The 15417-nt window shown below is 48.2% G+C and overlaps 1 protein-coding gene across 3 annotated transcripts in view; it reads left to right on the forward strand.

Moving 5' to 3' along the window:
- Positions 1-15417, forward strand: part of CIB4 (calcium and integrin binding family member 4) — a 97378-nt gene that overhangs the window by 81295 nt on the left and 666 nt on the right. For 2 of the 3 annotated variants that reach the window (XM_036873986.1, XM_036873987.1), the window contains 3 exons: positions 3786-3927; positions 13413-13522; positions 14349-14437. In XM_036873986.1, the coding sequence (XP_036729881.1) occupies positions 3786-3927; positions 13413-13522; positions 14349-14437 (341 nt within the window). Of the gene's footprint in view, positions 1-3785; positions 3928-13412; positions 13598-14348; positions 14438-15417 lie in introns of those variants that run through there. The other variant, XM_036873988.1, reaches the window with a different exon arrangement.

Below are 15417 nucleotides of genomic sequence, written 5' to 3' on the forward strand. Positions count from 1 at the left end.
CATGAGTTTCTTTGGAAAAGCAAATCCTTTCTCACTCACTGTTAAAATAAGTCACCTTTACCTTGAAGAGTCAGAAGAATTTGAATTCATATTTTGGTGGATATCTCTGAAGTAGCAAACTGTCAACAGCCACTTGTCATCATAAAAAGCTCAGCAAATTTAGAACTCTTGTCTTTTTGCACAAGAATAAATCCTCTTTATGTTCGATGGCTATTTTAAGTGCTCTGCCAATAGATAAGCAGCAAACCTCCGTGTGGTTTGAAAGATTTTCATAGTCACTTTCTTTGTGATTACAAATCATTTTATAAGTTTTACTATATTTTAAACTCTTTTAAAAAAACCCAGTCACATCAATGCATCCTACAGCACTCGTGTACTTCTGCATCTAAGTTCTTGACTACAGTAGCCTGAAGGAAGTGCTGCAGGGAGTAGTTACACATGTATCAACGTCCTTGCACCCTTACCCAGAATCCATTTTCATCAGGAAGCAGCCACTCCATCAGTGATTACACTCAGACAAATTTTCCCATAAATGGTGTCTTTATTAAGGAAGTAATGTACTGTTCAGTCCACATTGCCTCTTTCCTTTAGTGTCTCACAGAAATGTGGTTCTTCATGTGTTTCATTATTGAAACAGAATCTAGGGAAACCATGTTAGAAACAGCTGTACTTTTCTTCAACTATTTAGCAAATTTTCCACAGTGTGAATTTTGCTCTAACGCATATTTCTGTACACCTTCAGCAGGATTTTCTCTGCATCTTCCAACAGAATGTACTGTTCTTGCTACCAGCAGGTTCCACACCAACAGCTGGCTTCCCAATCTCTGGGAAACAAGGGGTGTGTGTGTGTGTGTGTGTGTGTGCGTGCGTGTGTGTGTGTGTGTGTGCAGGTGGATAGCAGTCACATGACATGTGTCTAAGGGGGAGTGAATTGATTTCCTGGTAATTATTCTCCCCTCCCCCATCACTCCCAGCAAAGCCAAGTAGTGGGGCCGCCCCGAGGGAAGGGAAGATTGGTATCTCGTTCAGTGGTTGGATAGACGCTTAGGCAGTGAGCTTGTTGACCTGCCTTGCACCTGTCTGAGTGCAGGAAAAGAGAACTGGAGCTGGGACTTCTCATTATGTCTGATTGAATTGTCATTGTTTCGACCTCATAGAGAAGAACTCACATTTTAAGTAGGAGAGGAATCTGCCCTGACATTTTCTTGTTCACTTGCATTTGCATTATGAGCGTTATCTTCAATTGTGGTTTCCTTGCAGGAATCTTGTTAAGCCACCTATCCATTTGCGAGCGTTAATTTAGTTAAATTTGGCAAAGTAATCTGTAAAGGCACTTAGCTAGGTGGAACACATCACAGAAGACTGCCCTTAGCAGGATTCATCTGAAGCAGGCAAACCAAGCTTTTCTAGGGGAGGTGGAGGTTAAAAGATGGAGGAGATAGGAGCTGGTCTGGAAGATCTAACAGGGCAGCCTGGATTCTCCTGGACCCTGGCCACTCCTCAAACATATATGTGTATATATAGATATATATGGTATTAATCCTGTCACCTGAGAATCTTATCTACAGTGAAGATTCCTAGGTGTACTGGTTTACTAAGGCTGCCATAACAAAGTATCACAACTATGTAGATTAAACAACAGAAATTTACTGTCTCACAGTTCTGGAGGCTGGAAGCCTGAGATCAAGGTGTCTGCAGGGTTGGTTCCTTCTGAGGGCTGTGAGGAAGAATATTTTCCATGCCTCTCTCCTAGCTTCTGGTAGTTTTCTGGCAATCTTTGGCATTCCTTGGCTTGTACAGGTGTCACCCCGATCTCTGCCTTCATCTTCACGTGGTGTTCTCCCTGAGTGCATCTCTCTGTATCTAAATTTCCCCTTTTATAAGGACACCATTCATATTGGATGCGGGGCCCACCCTACTTCATATACCCTCATCTTAATTAATCACGTCTACAACGACCCTATTTCCAAATGAGGTCACATTCTGAGGTACTGGGGATCAGGACTTCAACATATAAATTTGGGGGGAGCCACAATTCAATCCATAATGCTGGGCTACACCCCAGACCTTCTAAATCAGGATCTCTGAGGATGGGAGTTACAATTCATGTTTTTAAGAAGGACCTCAGATAACTTGTATGCTCACTAAGGTTTGAGAACTACACAGCCACATGAGGTGATTCAGAATGTCCTCTCTCCCTTCTCAAATATATAAGAATACCAAATAAAATTAAACCATAGATTTTAACATTGTAGCTGAGTTCAAAAGAAATGAAAGAGAAATTTTCATGACTGCAAAATGGAGACATCAAAACCAGAGAACGAAGCGTTGGCTGAAGCTAGGGCAGCCCTAAGGAGTGATAGACAAGGACAGGGGCCCAGAGAGGCTGGGGATGGGGTTTAGTGAGGGAGATGATAAGGCCGTGTGTGCAGTGGAACTAATCCTTTTGCATGAAGCCTGCAGCCTTGAAGAAATACCTTGTCAGTGAAAGGGGACTAGAAAAATCAACTAAAGATTTGTTTGAACTAACTAAAAATTTGGAATACTGAGGAACTGCTGTGTGAATTCGCAGAATCAAATAGCTTCCTTAGCTGAGATGCATCTAAGGAAAAGGAATTTTGGTTGGTGAGTTGGGAGGGATCAGGGGTCATTTCGGAACACCAGAACAGAGCTGGGGTCTGGTAAGGCCTGCCAGCAGGCATGGTGAGTTTAGAGCAGGCACGGGCTGGGCCCCTGAGCAATTGTGGGCCAAGGAATCTTAGCAGGTGGGGGTGGATTAGAGACACAGAAAGCGGGAGGAGGAGGTTGCCAAAGACGGACCTGCTACTTTTAAATATTTCCAAGCGTGTTCTGTGACTTTAACTCTCATTAGATCTGCCCATCCCTTCTAACCCACAGCCCACCATTCCTGGGGGCTGGATGGAGAGTAGCAAGGCGGCCTTAGTGAGCTGCCTCTGAACGGGTTGAGAAGTGGCTGGGGTGTTTTTGCTTAGAACCTTGTGGTACCAGCTCAGAAGGGCCCCCTCATGAATGACCCTGGCCAGGCCCAGTTTAGGGGAATTAGAGTTTCTAAACTCACATGACCCTTACTCATTTGGGACTCGAATTTGAGAACTAGTTGGTTTAAAAATGAAAATTGCTGTGCAAATTATAATATCTGTAGACGTTATATAACAACTTACAGCTACCATCTGTTGAGTGTTATTTATTAGTCATTGTGCAATTTTAAACCTATCCTATTTAATCCTCACAACAAATCTATTAAGTAGGTATAGTATTATCCCACCCTATCTTGTAGATGAGAAATCTTAGGCTCTGGAGATTATGTAAAATAATCACTAGTAAATAGTGAAGCCAGGACTGAAACCTGGGTCTGTCTGACTTCTACATCAATATGTTGATAGTAGGTAACTCTGGAGAGTGAATTATAAACAATTTTTATCCCATTTTTAATACTTTGGGGGGGGTATTTCCCAAATTGTACATACAAAATTAATAAGCATAAAAAAGAATAACAACCAAAAAATGAGCCTGTGGAAGGTACGTGCAGGAGGAGGTGACAGTGGGGAGAGTGATGTTAAGAGTGGTCCTTTAGCCCAGGTACCCTCCATCGTGTCCGCGGTCCTGGCTTATTGACCCAACATCTACTCCAATATTTAGGTTGTTGTTGTTGTTTTCTTCTCAAACCCAGGACACTGTGCTTCTGATAGATTAACAAGACCCAGGGAGGCATGAACCTGACATTGATAAGCCTCCTTCCTCTTTCTCCTCCTCCCCACCCACAGGTCAACCCTTTCAGAGACCGAATCTGCAGAGTGTTTTCCCACAACAATGTGCTCTCCTTCGAGGATGTGCTGGGCATGGCATCCGTGTTTAGCGAGCAGGCCTGCCCCAGCTTGAAGATCGAGTACGCCTTCCGCATTTACGGTGGGTGCTGTGGGGACTGAGTGGTGGGACAACTGCCATAGAATAAATACCGCAACTGGAATCCATTGACGTCAATGCATTGTTGTGATGATGTTAGTTGGGGTTTACTTGAGTATTTATGGGTACTGTGCTTCTCAAGTGCTGTAGATTTTTTTTAATGGTTGAAGAGTACTACTCTCATGGATTGATGACTTCCCCTCCACGCCATCAGAGGCAAATGGAGTCATTGGTGTTGATATTTCATGACCGTAGTGTGGGCAGGCCAGAGAGAGAGAGAGAGAAAGAGAGGACTATATATGGGTATGAAGGAGTTATGTTTATTTTGAAGAAGTTAAGAGATTTAAACACTGAAACTAGTTCAGCCACTAAATAGCTAAGAAATCTTGGACAAATCATTTTACTTTTTAGGGCCTCAGTTTCCTCATCTTAAAAATGAGGAGGTTGAGATCATCTCTGAGGTCCTATGACATTTTTTGTTTCTGATCTTGTCTGGGAGCCACAGGCTCTGCTAAAGTTCTGCTCTTCAGCAGTTTCACGAACCCTTCCTCACGAACACTTAGCACATCCGGGATCCCTGCAATTCTCAAAAGGGACCAAAAGGAAAGAAACAAAGCCTTCAAACAGACCGCATGCAAGGCTTCAAGCTCATCGTGACAAATCCTTGGCCCAAAGGACTTGTACATCTAGATTTGCATAGTTTGGCATCTCACCTACTTTCTTTTTCTGTCAGCTCCCCCTCTGTCTCCACATGGTGGACACCATCTTATTCCTGCCTCACCCAAGTGGAGTTGGATAAAATGGGGTGGAGGACTTTTAAACCAGATGGACCTATGAGGGCTCAGTGTTCCCATCTGTAAAAAGGGCTTAATGATATTTTTGTATCTGATATGTTCTCAAGCTTAGTATTCAGTAAACTCAAATGAAATCACAGGTTTCCCTGCTGAGAATAGCTGAGTAAGCTCCTATCTTACTGTCACTTCTGCAGATAGCTACTATAAACTCTAAACAAAATATAAATATCAACTACCTGATGACACTAGAAAGCTACCAGAAGCAGAGAGTTGACACTTGAAAAAAAGAAATGGTACTGAATGGTTCTCCCCCTTTTAGTTTTTTACTTTTTTAGCCTGAAGGTGAGCTTCAGTAAGTGGCATCATGGACTGATAGAAACCCTGATCTCTCTCTGACTTGAAGAATCGAGAGTTTGGGGCACTTTTCCCCTCAAAAGTGAAAAGAGAGGAGAGTCCATGAAAGACATTCAGAGGAAGAGAGCCAAATTTTGTGTAAAAACTATGAACAAATCTCATTCTGACCTCTAAACCACATATACCAGGGCAGACTCAAAGCAACTCAGGTAAGGATAAAAGAACGGAATGGAGATTTGAGCTGCCACTGCATTTTAACAAGGTCCCTGTGTGACAGGGTTTGCAGTTTAAGTCCAATCAGTTACCCAGTAGAATCAAAAATTCAGCACTCTTTGGAAGAATATAACAGAATCCAGAGTTTCCACATAAAGCATTTATAATGACTAAGACACAATCCAAAATTATTCAATATATTAAATTTTTTTTTTAGTGATGCATTCTCAAGAATGGGGACTGATTCCAACATCCCAGATGTTGGAATTAGCTGATAAGTATCTTCGAACAGTTATTATAATCATGCCCAATGATGTAAGAGAAAATATGCTCCTGATGAATGGAAAGATAGGAATTCTCAGCAGAAAAATAGAAACTATAAGAAAGAATCAAGTGGAAAATACAGAATTCAAAAATAAAATATCTGAAATAAAAATCCGCTGGATGGGTTTAGCAGGAGAATCAAGATGACAGAGGAAAGAGTCAGTAAACCTGAAGATAGAGATGAATAGAAATATAATACAATCTGAAGAACACAGAGAAAAAAATATGAAGAGTAAAAAGGAACAGAGCCTGAGGGACATGCTGGACAACAGGAAGTTCTAACATATATTTAACTGGAGTCTCAGAAGGAGAGGAGAGAATGAACAGGGCAGAAAAGATATCTGAAGAAATAATGGCCCCAAATGTCCTAAATCTGATGACACACATTTACAATGAACATCAAGCAGGGTAAGTACAAGTGAAATCACATACCCAAATTTAGTTGGCTTAGTAGTCCCCACCCCCATCCACTAGTCTTCCTCCTTCTTTACCCCAAGTATTTCTGGGAGTCCCCAGGGAGTTTCCAAGGTATTCAAGGAGTTCTGGTTCACGAGCTGTGCTACCCTCTGTCAGGCCTTCCACTGCAGAGCACATGCTGTGCTATCTCTAGCCTCTTCTGTCTTCTGTCAGTACTCTTCTGGATGGAGCAGCTCTTCTGGGTGGAAAATGCTGGCCCAGGCTACGTGCTCTCTTCAGGTTGTAAGTAACAGGAATTTACCTGTGTAAAAGGCATCAGACGGGGGCTTCCTTGGTGGCGCAGTGGATAAGAATCTGCCTGCCAATGCAGGGGATACGGGTTCGAGCCCTGGTCCGGGAAGATCCCACATGCTGTGGAGCAACTAAGCCCGTGCGCCACAACTACTGAGCCTGCGCTCTAGAGCCTGTGAGCCGCAACTACTGAAGCCCACGTGCCTAGAACCTGTGCTCCACAACAAGAGAAGCCACTGCAATGAGAAGCCTGTGCACCGCAATGAAGAGTAGCCCCTGCTCGCCGCAACTAGAGAAAGCCCACGTGCAGCAACAAAGACCCAACAGAGCCAAAAATAAATTAATTAATTAAATAAAATAAATTTTTTTAAAGGCAACAGATGAAGAGCAGCAGTACATTAGTTTTCCATCGCTGTGTAATAAGTTACCACAAACTTAGTGGCTTTAGATGACACATATTTATAATCTCACAGTTTCTGTGGGTTAAGAGTCTGGACACAACTTAGTCGGGTCCTCGCCTTAGCGTTTCACAAGGCTGCAGTCAAGGCTTTGGCTGGCCTGCATGCTCGCCTAGAGAATGCTTGACGGGGAATGAATCTACTTACAAGCTCACTCCAGTTGTTGGCAGAATTCATTTCCTTGTGTCTACAGAAATTAGAGCCCTGGTTTCTCTCTGGCTGTTGGCTGGAGGCTGCCCTCAGTTTCCAGAGGGTGACCTGTGCTCCTCGTCACATGGGCCTTCCAACATGGCCACTTGCTTCTTGAAAGACAGCTAGGGCGTCTCTGGAGCCAGTCTGCTGGCAATATAACATATTGTAATCAGGAAATGACATCTCTGTTGCCAAATTCCATTGCTTAGAAGTAAGTGCCCACCCACACAAGAGGGGTATGTGGATTATACAAAAGCGTGAACGCCAAGAGGTGCAGATCATGGGGGGAGGAGGGCACTAGAGCTTGTTCACTATAAGCAGTGTGGAACCCGTGGTAGAAGTGAAGCAGGCCTCCCGAGAGCCTAGGATGCAGCTGGAAAGTGGTCAGGAAGCGAGGTAGCTACTTTCTCCTTTTCTCTCTATTGCTGCCTGGCCTCTCATCTCTGCTTCTCTCTATGCGCCTTCTCTTTCTGCTGATCTGATTTTTATGCCTCTGTGCCTATGGGCCAAAGATGACTACCCTGGCCTCCACATGGCCTTCGGGCTTCACTGTGACTGACCAGCCACAGGCATCTCTGTTTCTCACTTCTGTTTTCTCAAGAGATGCTGATTGGCTCAGCCAAACCCGGGATCCAGCTGCCCCTAGGTTAGGGGACCAACCTTGTCCAATAATCCACAACCAAGAAGAAGCAGAGTCACATAAATAAACATGGCTCGAGAGGCCAACCACTGGGGGTGGAGATGTTGCTCAGAAATGGTAAAGAGGGGCTTCCCTGGTGGCGCAGTGGTTGAGAATCTGCCTGCCAATGCAGGGGACATGGGTTCGAGCCCTGGTCTGGGAAGATCCCACATGCCGCGGAGCAACTAGGCCCGTGAGCCACAATTACTGAGCCTGCGCGTCTGGAGCCTGTGCTCCACAACAAGAGAGGCCGCGATAGTGAGAGGCCCGCGCACCGCGATGAAGAGTGGCCCCCGCTCGCCGCAACTAGAGAAAGCCGTCGCAGAGAAACGAAGACCCAACACAGCCATAAATAAATAAATAAATAATTTAAAAAAAAAAAAAAAGAAATGGTAAAGAGTAGGCTGGGCAGATGTTCCAAAAGATGTCTGCCAAAGCTGTCTTTCCGTGGTTTCTAGAGCTAAACAAACAAAAACACCCAAACCTTCAGGGAACTAGAAGAGTAGCAGGTTCTCTTGATGTTCAAGACTCAGGAGCTCAGTTGGGTTCAGCTCAGGAATGGGGAGAATGCCCTTCCTCCTGAGAAGTCAGACAGGGTCCTCAGGTCACATCGAGGAGCAGGCACTCCCTGTCCCCCACACTGTCCTTGTATCTTCCTCCCCGCCGTCTCTCCAGGGCCCCCTCGGGCAGTTTCCTTCCTCCTTGAGCTCAAGTACAAAAACAAAAAGCACGGAGCCTTCATGCAAATCAGCAGTGCAAATAGCTGCCTAGGGACTCATAAACTCCAAGGTTTCATCAGCTAGACTCAGGCAAATCTGAATTCTCTTCGGGCTCGGAAGATTTGTAACCTCGCAGAGCTGTCAGCAAGCTTAGAGATGGGCTGTGTGAATCTCTGAGCCTGGTGCCGGGCCCGTGATGGCTGCTGTATAAATTGAGGTGGTAGTGGTAGCAGTGAAGGAAGAAGAGGAGGAATAAAAAGAAGGGTAAGGAGAAGGAGGAAGAAAGGAGAGGATGGTGTTGGTGATGGTCTTGATGATCGTTCTTAGCCAAAGTCTGAAGACCTAACTCAGTGTTCTAACCCCTCATTACGCCAAGTGTGGCCTAGGTACCAGCAGCATCAACGTTGCCAGAGAGCTTGCTAGAAATGCAGAATTTCGGGCCTCACCTTCCACTTACTGAATCAGAATCTGCCTTTTAACAAGACCCCCAGGTGGTTCCTCTGCACCTTAAAGTTTCAGAAGCATGGCTTTAACCCATTGATTCTCCAACATGGCTGTACACTGGGATTACCCCTGGAGTTTTTAAGACCTATGGTTGCTTGGGTCCCAGCTGCAGAGATTTGATGTAATGGTGTTGGGTATGCCCTGGTTGGTGGGCTTTTCTAAAACTCTCTGGGTGATTCTTTTTTTATATATATAAATTTATTTATTTTATTTATTTACTTCTGGCTGTGTTGGGTCTTTGTTGCTGCATGCAAGCTTTCTCTAGTTGCGGCGAGCGGGGGCTACTCTTCATTGCGGTGCACGGGCTTCTCATCGTGGTGGCTTCTCTTGTTGCAGAACACGGGCTCTAGGCACACAGGCTTCAGTAGTTGCGGCGCATGGGCTCAGTAATTGTGGCTTGCAGTCTCTAGAGTGCAGGCTCAGTAGTTGTGGTGCACAGGCTTCATTGCTCCGTGGCATGTGGGATCTTCCCGGACCAGGGCTCGAACCTATGTCCCCTGCATTGGCAGGCAGATTCTTAACCACTGCGCCACCAGGGAAGTCCTCCCTGCGTGATTGTAAGATGCAGCAGAGTTTGAGAACTACTGCTCTGACCTACTGTATCAGTTAGGATTGCACTTAGTTATGTGTAAGAACATCCCTGTTTTAAAAAAAAAGAAAATCCTGGATTCAGGCAGTCCAGAGCTGAGGTAATGGCTCCAAGAAGCAACCAAGGGCCTGGCTCCTTCAAGCCTCCTAATCTCCCATCTTTAATGAGACTGTTGTCCTCAGAGTCACAAGATATTTTCTGTGCCTACAGGCATCTCGTCATTCCAGGCAGGAAGAAAAAGGGACGCGAGAGGGGATAAGGACAAAATGGACGTTCAAAGGCACAGACAAAGTCTACTCTTCTTTAACAAACTTTCTTGGAAGCTCCACCCAGCAACTTTGGCCATAACTTCATTGGCCAGAACTGTGTTACATGGTCACGCGTAGCCACAAAGGAGACTGGAAGGTTGAGTATTTTAAGATGGACATGGTGTCATCGTGAACAAGAATTGCAATTCTGTTAGGAAGAAGGAAGGGGTGAATGGCTCTCGGTCAAGTCCAGCAGGCCAGCCACACCTACCAGGACATACCTACTGGGCTCCAGTTTCTGCTTTGAGGGACCCTCCTGGCCTCCAACTGATCGATCCCCCTCTCTTAGCACCTCTGGGGAGACTTTCTACCTGTCAGAGACCAGCATCCCAGCACTGCTTTCCTGCTCCAGTCAGCACGGCTTCCACCAGTTGTGAATTACCCTCAGGCAGGTGCCAGAGCACCAGCAGGGGATCTTCCCACACCCTCCCAGGATCTGACACAGGGATGTTAGTGGCTGGGAGAGGCGAAGAGGCAACCTCAGTTCCCGAGGCAACCTCAGTTCCCGTGGGAATAGTGGTGAAAGCCTGCCTTGCCTCACTCAATCAAATGAGCTAATTTTTGTGAAAGTACTTTGTAAATTGCAAGGAATAACATGACAGAGAGATTGGGATGACGATGGTCAGAGGCTTTTGGGGGGACATGAAGGCTGAGCCCACCAGCTCTCTAATCTCCCTCGTTGCTGGGAAACAGCAAGAAGAAGACCCCCCTCTCTCCAGAGGGGCCGGACGCAGGTCATGAGGCTGCTGAGGCCACATGGGCTGGCCGGTAGCCTAGAGCTCCCTGCCCCCAGCCCTTTCCCAGGCTGTTCTGCCCTTGCACAACCAAAGAAGGGGAACTGTCCAGGACTACATTTTACTCCAGCAAATTATTCTGTTTTCAGACGGCTTGGGACCAAAGCCATGTCGCTTTGCTGCAGTCTCTGCATATGGGAGCTGGGCCAGCAGGACTACTGGGGACAATGCGGGGGCTCAGGGAGAGGCTGCAGAGCTTCTCATCAGCAGTGCAATGTCACTGCGGGGACCCACTCCCTCCAATCCAGTGCTGGCCCCACTGCACCGCCCCCCACCGGATCTGATCCATTACCCATGGCGTGTCATAGCAGAACTGTGCAGGGAGAGCTCAGATGAACATCTCGGGCCTTAGCCTCCGGTCCCTGTGGCCGATCAACATTCAGCCAGGGGAGAGCCACCTGCTTAAGGGGTTAGGTGCTTAGTTGTACCTTCCACATCCATACCCTTCCTTGGGAAACAGAGACAAAAGTCTTGGCTCTACCACAGAAGGATCCCATGACATCAGCAAATGCACTCCTCCACTCTGGACCCAGGTAAAAATTGGACATTTTAGAGTTATGAGTGATTGAGAGCATAGACTGACCTTATAGTCAGACTTCCTGGGTTTCCTCTTGTTTCCATCGCTTACCAGTGTGTGACCTTGGGTGGTTCATTCATTCACTCACTCAACAAATATTCATTGAGCACCTGCTCTGTTCCAGGCACTATTCTAGGAGCCAGGAATACAGTAGTGACCAAAAGATAAAACTTTCTGCCCTCGTGGAATTTATGTTCTGTGGAGGGAAATAAACGAGCTGACAAGTGAAACATATAGTGTGTTAGGTAGTCTTGCGTGTTGGGAGAAAATGAAGCAGGGAAAGGGACAGGAAGTGTAATTTTAGACAGGTTCTGAGCAGTGCCCTGGGGGGAAGCTGGCATTTGAATAAAGACCTAAAGGAACTCTGGGGTGAGTGTGTTCCAGGGAGGGGGGAACCACAGTGCAAAGGTCCTGAGGCAGGAGCGTGCCTGGCCCGATGCAGGAATGGCAAAGAGGCAGAGTGAGGGCAGGGTGGACCTCGGGGATCACTGTCGGGACCGGCTGTCCTCTGGCTGAGATGGGAGGCTGTGAAGGATGAACAGGACCACTCTGGCTGCTGAGTGGAGAAGAGACTGAAGGGGGCAGACTGAGAACAGGGAAACTGGTTAGGAGGCTGCTGCGGGGTCTTAGAGAGCTGTGATGGTGGCTGGACCAGGGTGGAGGCAGTGCAGTGAGGAGAAGACCTCAGGCTGGGTTTACTGCCTCTGGAGCTAGAGCTGGGAGGGGAGAAGACAGTCAAGGATGACTCCAACCTGATTGGCCAAGAGACTGGAAGGGTAGAGTTACCCATTCGCCAAGGGGCAGCTCTGAGTGCTGCAGGTTAGGGGGCAGGGCAGAGGGGGGCGTATCAGGAGTTGGGTTTGGACAGGTTGAGTTTAAGAGAACTGTTAGTTCTCCAGGTAGAGAGGGCAGGAATGCAGGTGGATATATGAGCCTGGAGTTCAGGGAGAAGCCCAGGCTGGAGACACGAATTTGGGATTCATCAGCATATTGATGAGGTAATAGGCTGAAATGAGATTAAGGAAGTAAACATGGTTATTTAATCTCTGTGTGTCTCAGTTTCTGCATCTGTTATGAGAATTAAATGCAGTGAAATACAAAGCACTTAGACGATAACCTGGCACCTCTGTTTGTCATGGTGGTAATTATTGTACCTGCCTAAGTTGACTGCATTTACTACATGGCTGATGAGTGGTTCAGGGACTGTGTTGGGTGTCCCAGGGGAGGGCTGTCAAGAATGTCAGTACAATTGTCTCATCCTGGCATTCAAGGCCCTTTGCAGTTTGGCTCACCTTCCTGACCTTCTCCCAAGCCTCCACTCCCCTCAAAACTAACTGATCACCTGGCATTGTTCCTTCTCTGCCACTGTCCCCAGTGACCCTGACCCTGACACCTCCTCCAATTGCCATCTCTGCAGTCCCAAGCCATTTAGTCCTTCTCTGATGCCTCTTCTTCCAAGAAGGCTTCCTCATTCACAGCCCCAACCCCAACCAGACAAGAACACGCCCATCTGGAAACGCTTGGGGTCCTTGGGACGCCTGTTCCTCTCTTCCTGGAGCCAAGCCACTCGGGTACCTGACAGTCTCCCCTGCACCCCAACCCAGCCTGGGAGCTCCTTGTCGGCAGGACCCAGCCTGGTGCATCTCTGTGCCTGATGCAGGGTGACAGGAGCAGGGACTTGTGCCCAGGTCCTCTGGCTCCAAAGCCAGGCTGCTTCCTGCTCCTCCTTGCTGCCCAACTCCTAGCCACCAAAAGATATACTGACCTGTAAGTTCCAGGGTTGGGATTTCCACAGCATGATGGTAGATGTGGGACCCGGGCACCAGCCTAGCCAGGTCTGAATGCCAGCCCTTCCACTTCCTGGCTGTGTGGACAAACCATAAAACCCTCTGTGCCTCAGTTTCCCTTCGGTAAAGTGAGACTCATAAAAAGTTAATTGTGAAGATTCAGTGAGTTAAAACAGGTGAAGATCTCAGGAAAAGTCTGAGCAGGTAGTACAGACCCAATCAATGCCTATTATTATTATTATTATTATTAAGCACCACCTTTGCCTGCAGCCTGCCCAGCCATTGCTGAGCCCCACCCCTTAGGCCTGCCCAGGTCCCCCTGAGTCCCAGGTTCTAGGCCCACCTGGTATAGTTGGGCTCTGCAGGGCCTCCCAGGGGCTGGTGGGAGTCTGTAGGTCCTGGCTGTTGCCATGGCCCCAGGACTCTTGGAGGCCGAGGAAGCCCCCTTCCTCTCACCCTTCCTCTCAGGCCCCGCCTCCTCTTTGCAGATTTTAACGAGAACGGCCTCATCGACGAGGAGGACCTGCAGAGGATCAGCCGGCGACTGCTCAACGGCAACGACGTGTCAGAGGACCTGCTGACCGACCTCACCAGCCACGTGTGTGCCCTGGGCTGCGGGACGGTGGCTGGCATGGGCCCCGCTATCACCTGAAGCCTCTTGATGACAGGCAGGGTGAGGGGCACTGAGGGATGTGTGCTCACTGGAAGCAACTACTCCCAATTTTCTGTCCTTCCTCCAGGATCATGACTCCCTTCCTGGGTCTCCAGGTCAGTAGCCCACCCCAAGGGGCCCTCCCAGCAACACTGCAGCCACTGCAGGCAGGGGGGCCAACAGCAGGTCAGCCTCAGATGCACACGTCACAACATCCCCTCTCCTACATTATTCCAGCACAACGCCCAGATGTCCTAGAGTGACAGTCCAAAGTCTGGCAGGACATGAAGACAACCATGGACCCATTTGTCCTAAGACCATGAGAGCATTTTGGTCTGGATGGGAACTAGGAGCAGATAAAACCATGAGGGCTCATCGCTGCCTCCCCACCCTGACTGAGCCCCTTGCAGTGCAGAGCCCCTGCCTGTGACTGGGTGACAAGAGCGGGTGGGGGATGTCACCCTGTCCATCACCCCACACCCGTTCTCACTGCCAAGTTTGTCCTGGAGGCACCAAGAGGACTCTTCCCACGATGAGACCAGCCCACGAGGTCCCAGACAGCCATGCACATGACCTCATCTCTCTGCACCTCCGTGTCCGTGTCTGGGGCAGGGATAGAGCACCTGCCTCCCAGGGGACTTCAGGGATGCTAAGCACCCAGCGAGAGCTTGGCTTATGGTAGCACTCAGCATGTGGTGCCTGCCCCCCACGCCTGCGCCGCCATCTCCCTTTCTGATTCTCTGCTCTCTGGCTCCGTCTGCACCCCGTCCAGGTCCTGAATGAGTCAGATCTGGACAATGACAACGTGCTGTCTTTCTCAGAGTTTGAACACGCGATGGCCAAATCTCCAGACTTCATGAAGTAAGGTGTTCTGGAGTGAGGGGGGGATGCCCAGCATAGTGGGGGACAAGAAAGGCCCCCCCCAGTCTCCCTCGGCCAATGGGACACCTTGGTCTTCCCAGTGAGGTCATGAGTTTCCAGGGCAATTCGCAGATTCTTCCAGAATCAGCAAAACTGGAGCTTCTGAGAAATGAGGTAACCTGGAAAGAGACAGGGAGTGGGGTTTCAAAAGGCAAAGGGGAGATTGCATTCCAGGCTTTGCAAACGACGTGGGTGGTCCAGACTTCAGGTGCTGTCCCTCTACAGCCAACACAAAGCCTGATGGGCTGCAGGACTGACCTGGGGAGTTGCCCTTGCCCCTGTTGGTCCTGCTCCCCTCCCGCCAGGACCTCCAGTGGTCACTGGGAGCTGGGGATTGGCATGGAAATGTGGGGGGGAGCGGCGGGGAGGAAGATGCTGGTGATGGAGCTCAGAGAAGAGCTCAAGCATTTCCAAACCTTCCGTCAGGCGGAAAGGGGCCTTAATGGTCGTTAGCTGTCCAAACTCCTTTGAGACAATCAGCCGTCTCCATACTGGCTGTATGTAACAGTCTTATTTGGGTCCTTCCAGTTGTGGGAAACATACCACCACTGAAGGCAGCCCATTTCATGAGGAACAGCCCTTTTAGGGCAATCTTCTCGCACTGAGCTGCATCTGTTTGCCTGTGTCTGCTACTCCTGGGCCCTATTCTGCCCTTGGTCTTCAGTCCAGGTGATTTTGATAACAAGGAAGAATACCCACTCAAAATGGTTTAACAAACCAATCAAAAAAGAACAAAAACAGCTAGACTGCAGAGAGCACCTGGTCAGGGGCCCAGAGTCTCTGCCTCTGTCCTCAGCAACTCTGGACTTTGCTTTATGTGCAACCATCAATCTCTGCTTTGTCAGACGTGAGGCCAAATGTGGCCTCCACAGCGGTCAACTTTATGTCTATTTGGCTCTGAATGACCCTCAGTGAATGTC

The sequence above is a fragment of the Balaenoptera musculus genome, chromosome 13, assembly GCF_009873245.2.
Source record: "Balaenoptera musculus isolate JJ_BM4_2016_0621 chromosome 13, mBalMus1.pri.v3, whole genome shotgun sequence".
In the NCBI taxonomy this organism is placed as follows: Eukaryota; Metazoa; Chordata; class Mammalia; order Artiodactyla; family Balaenopteridae; genus Balaenoptera; species Balaenoptera musculus.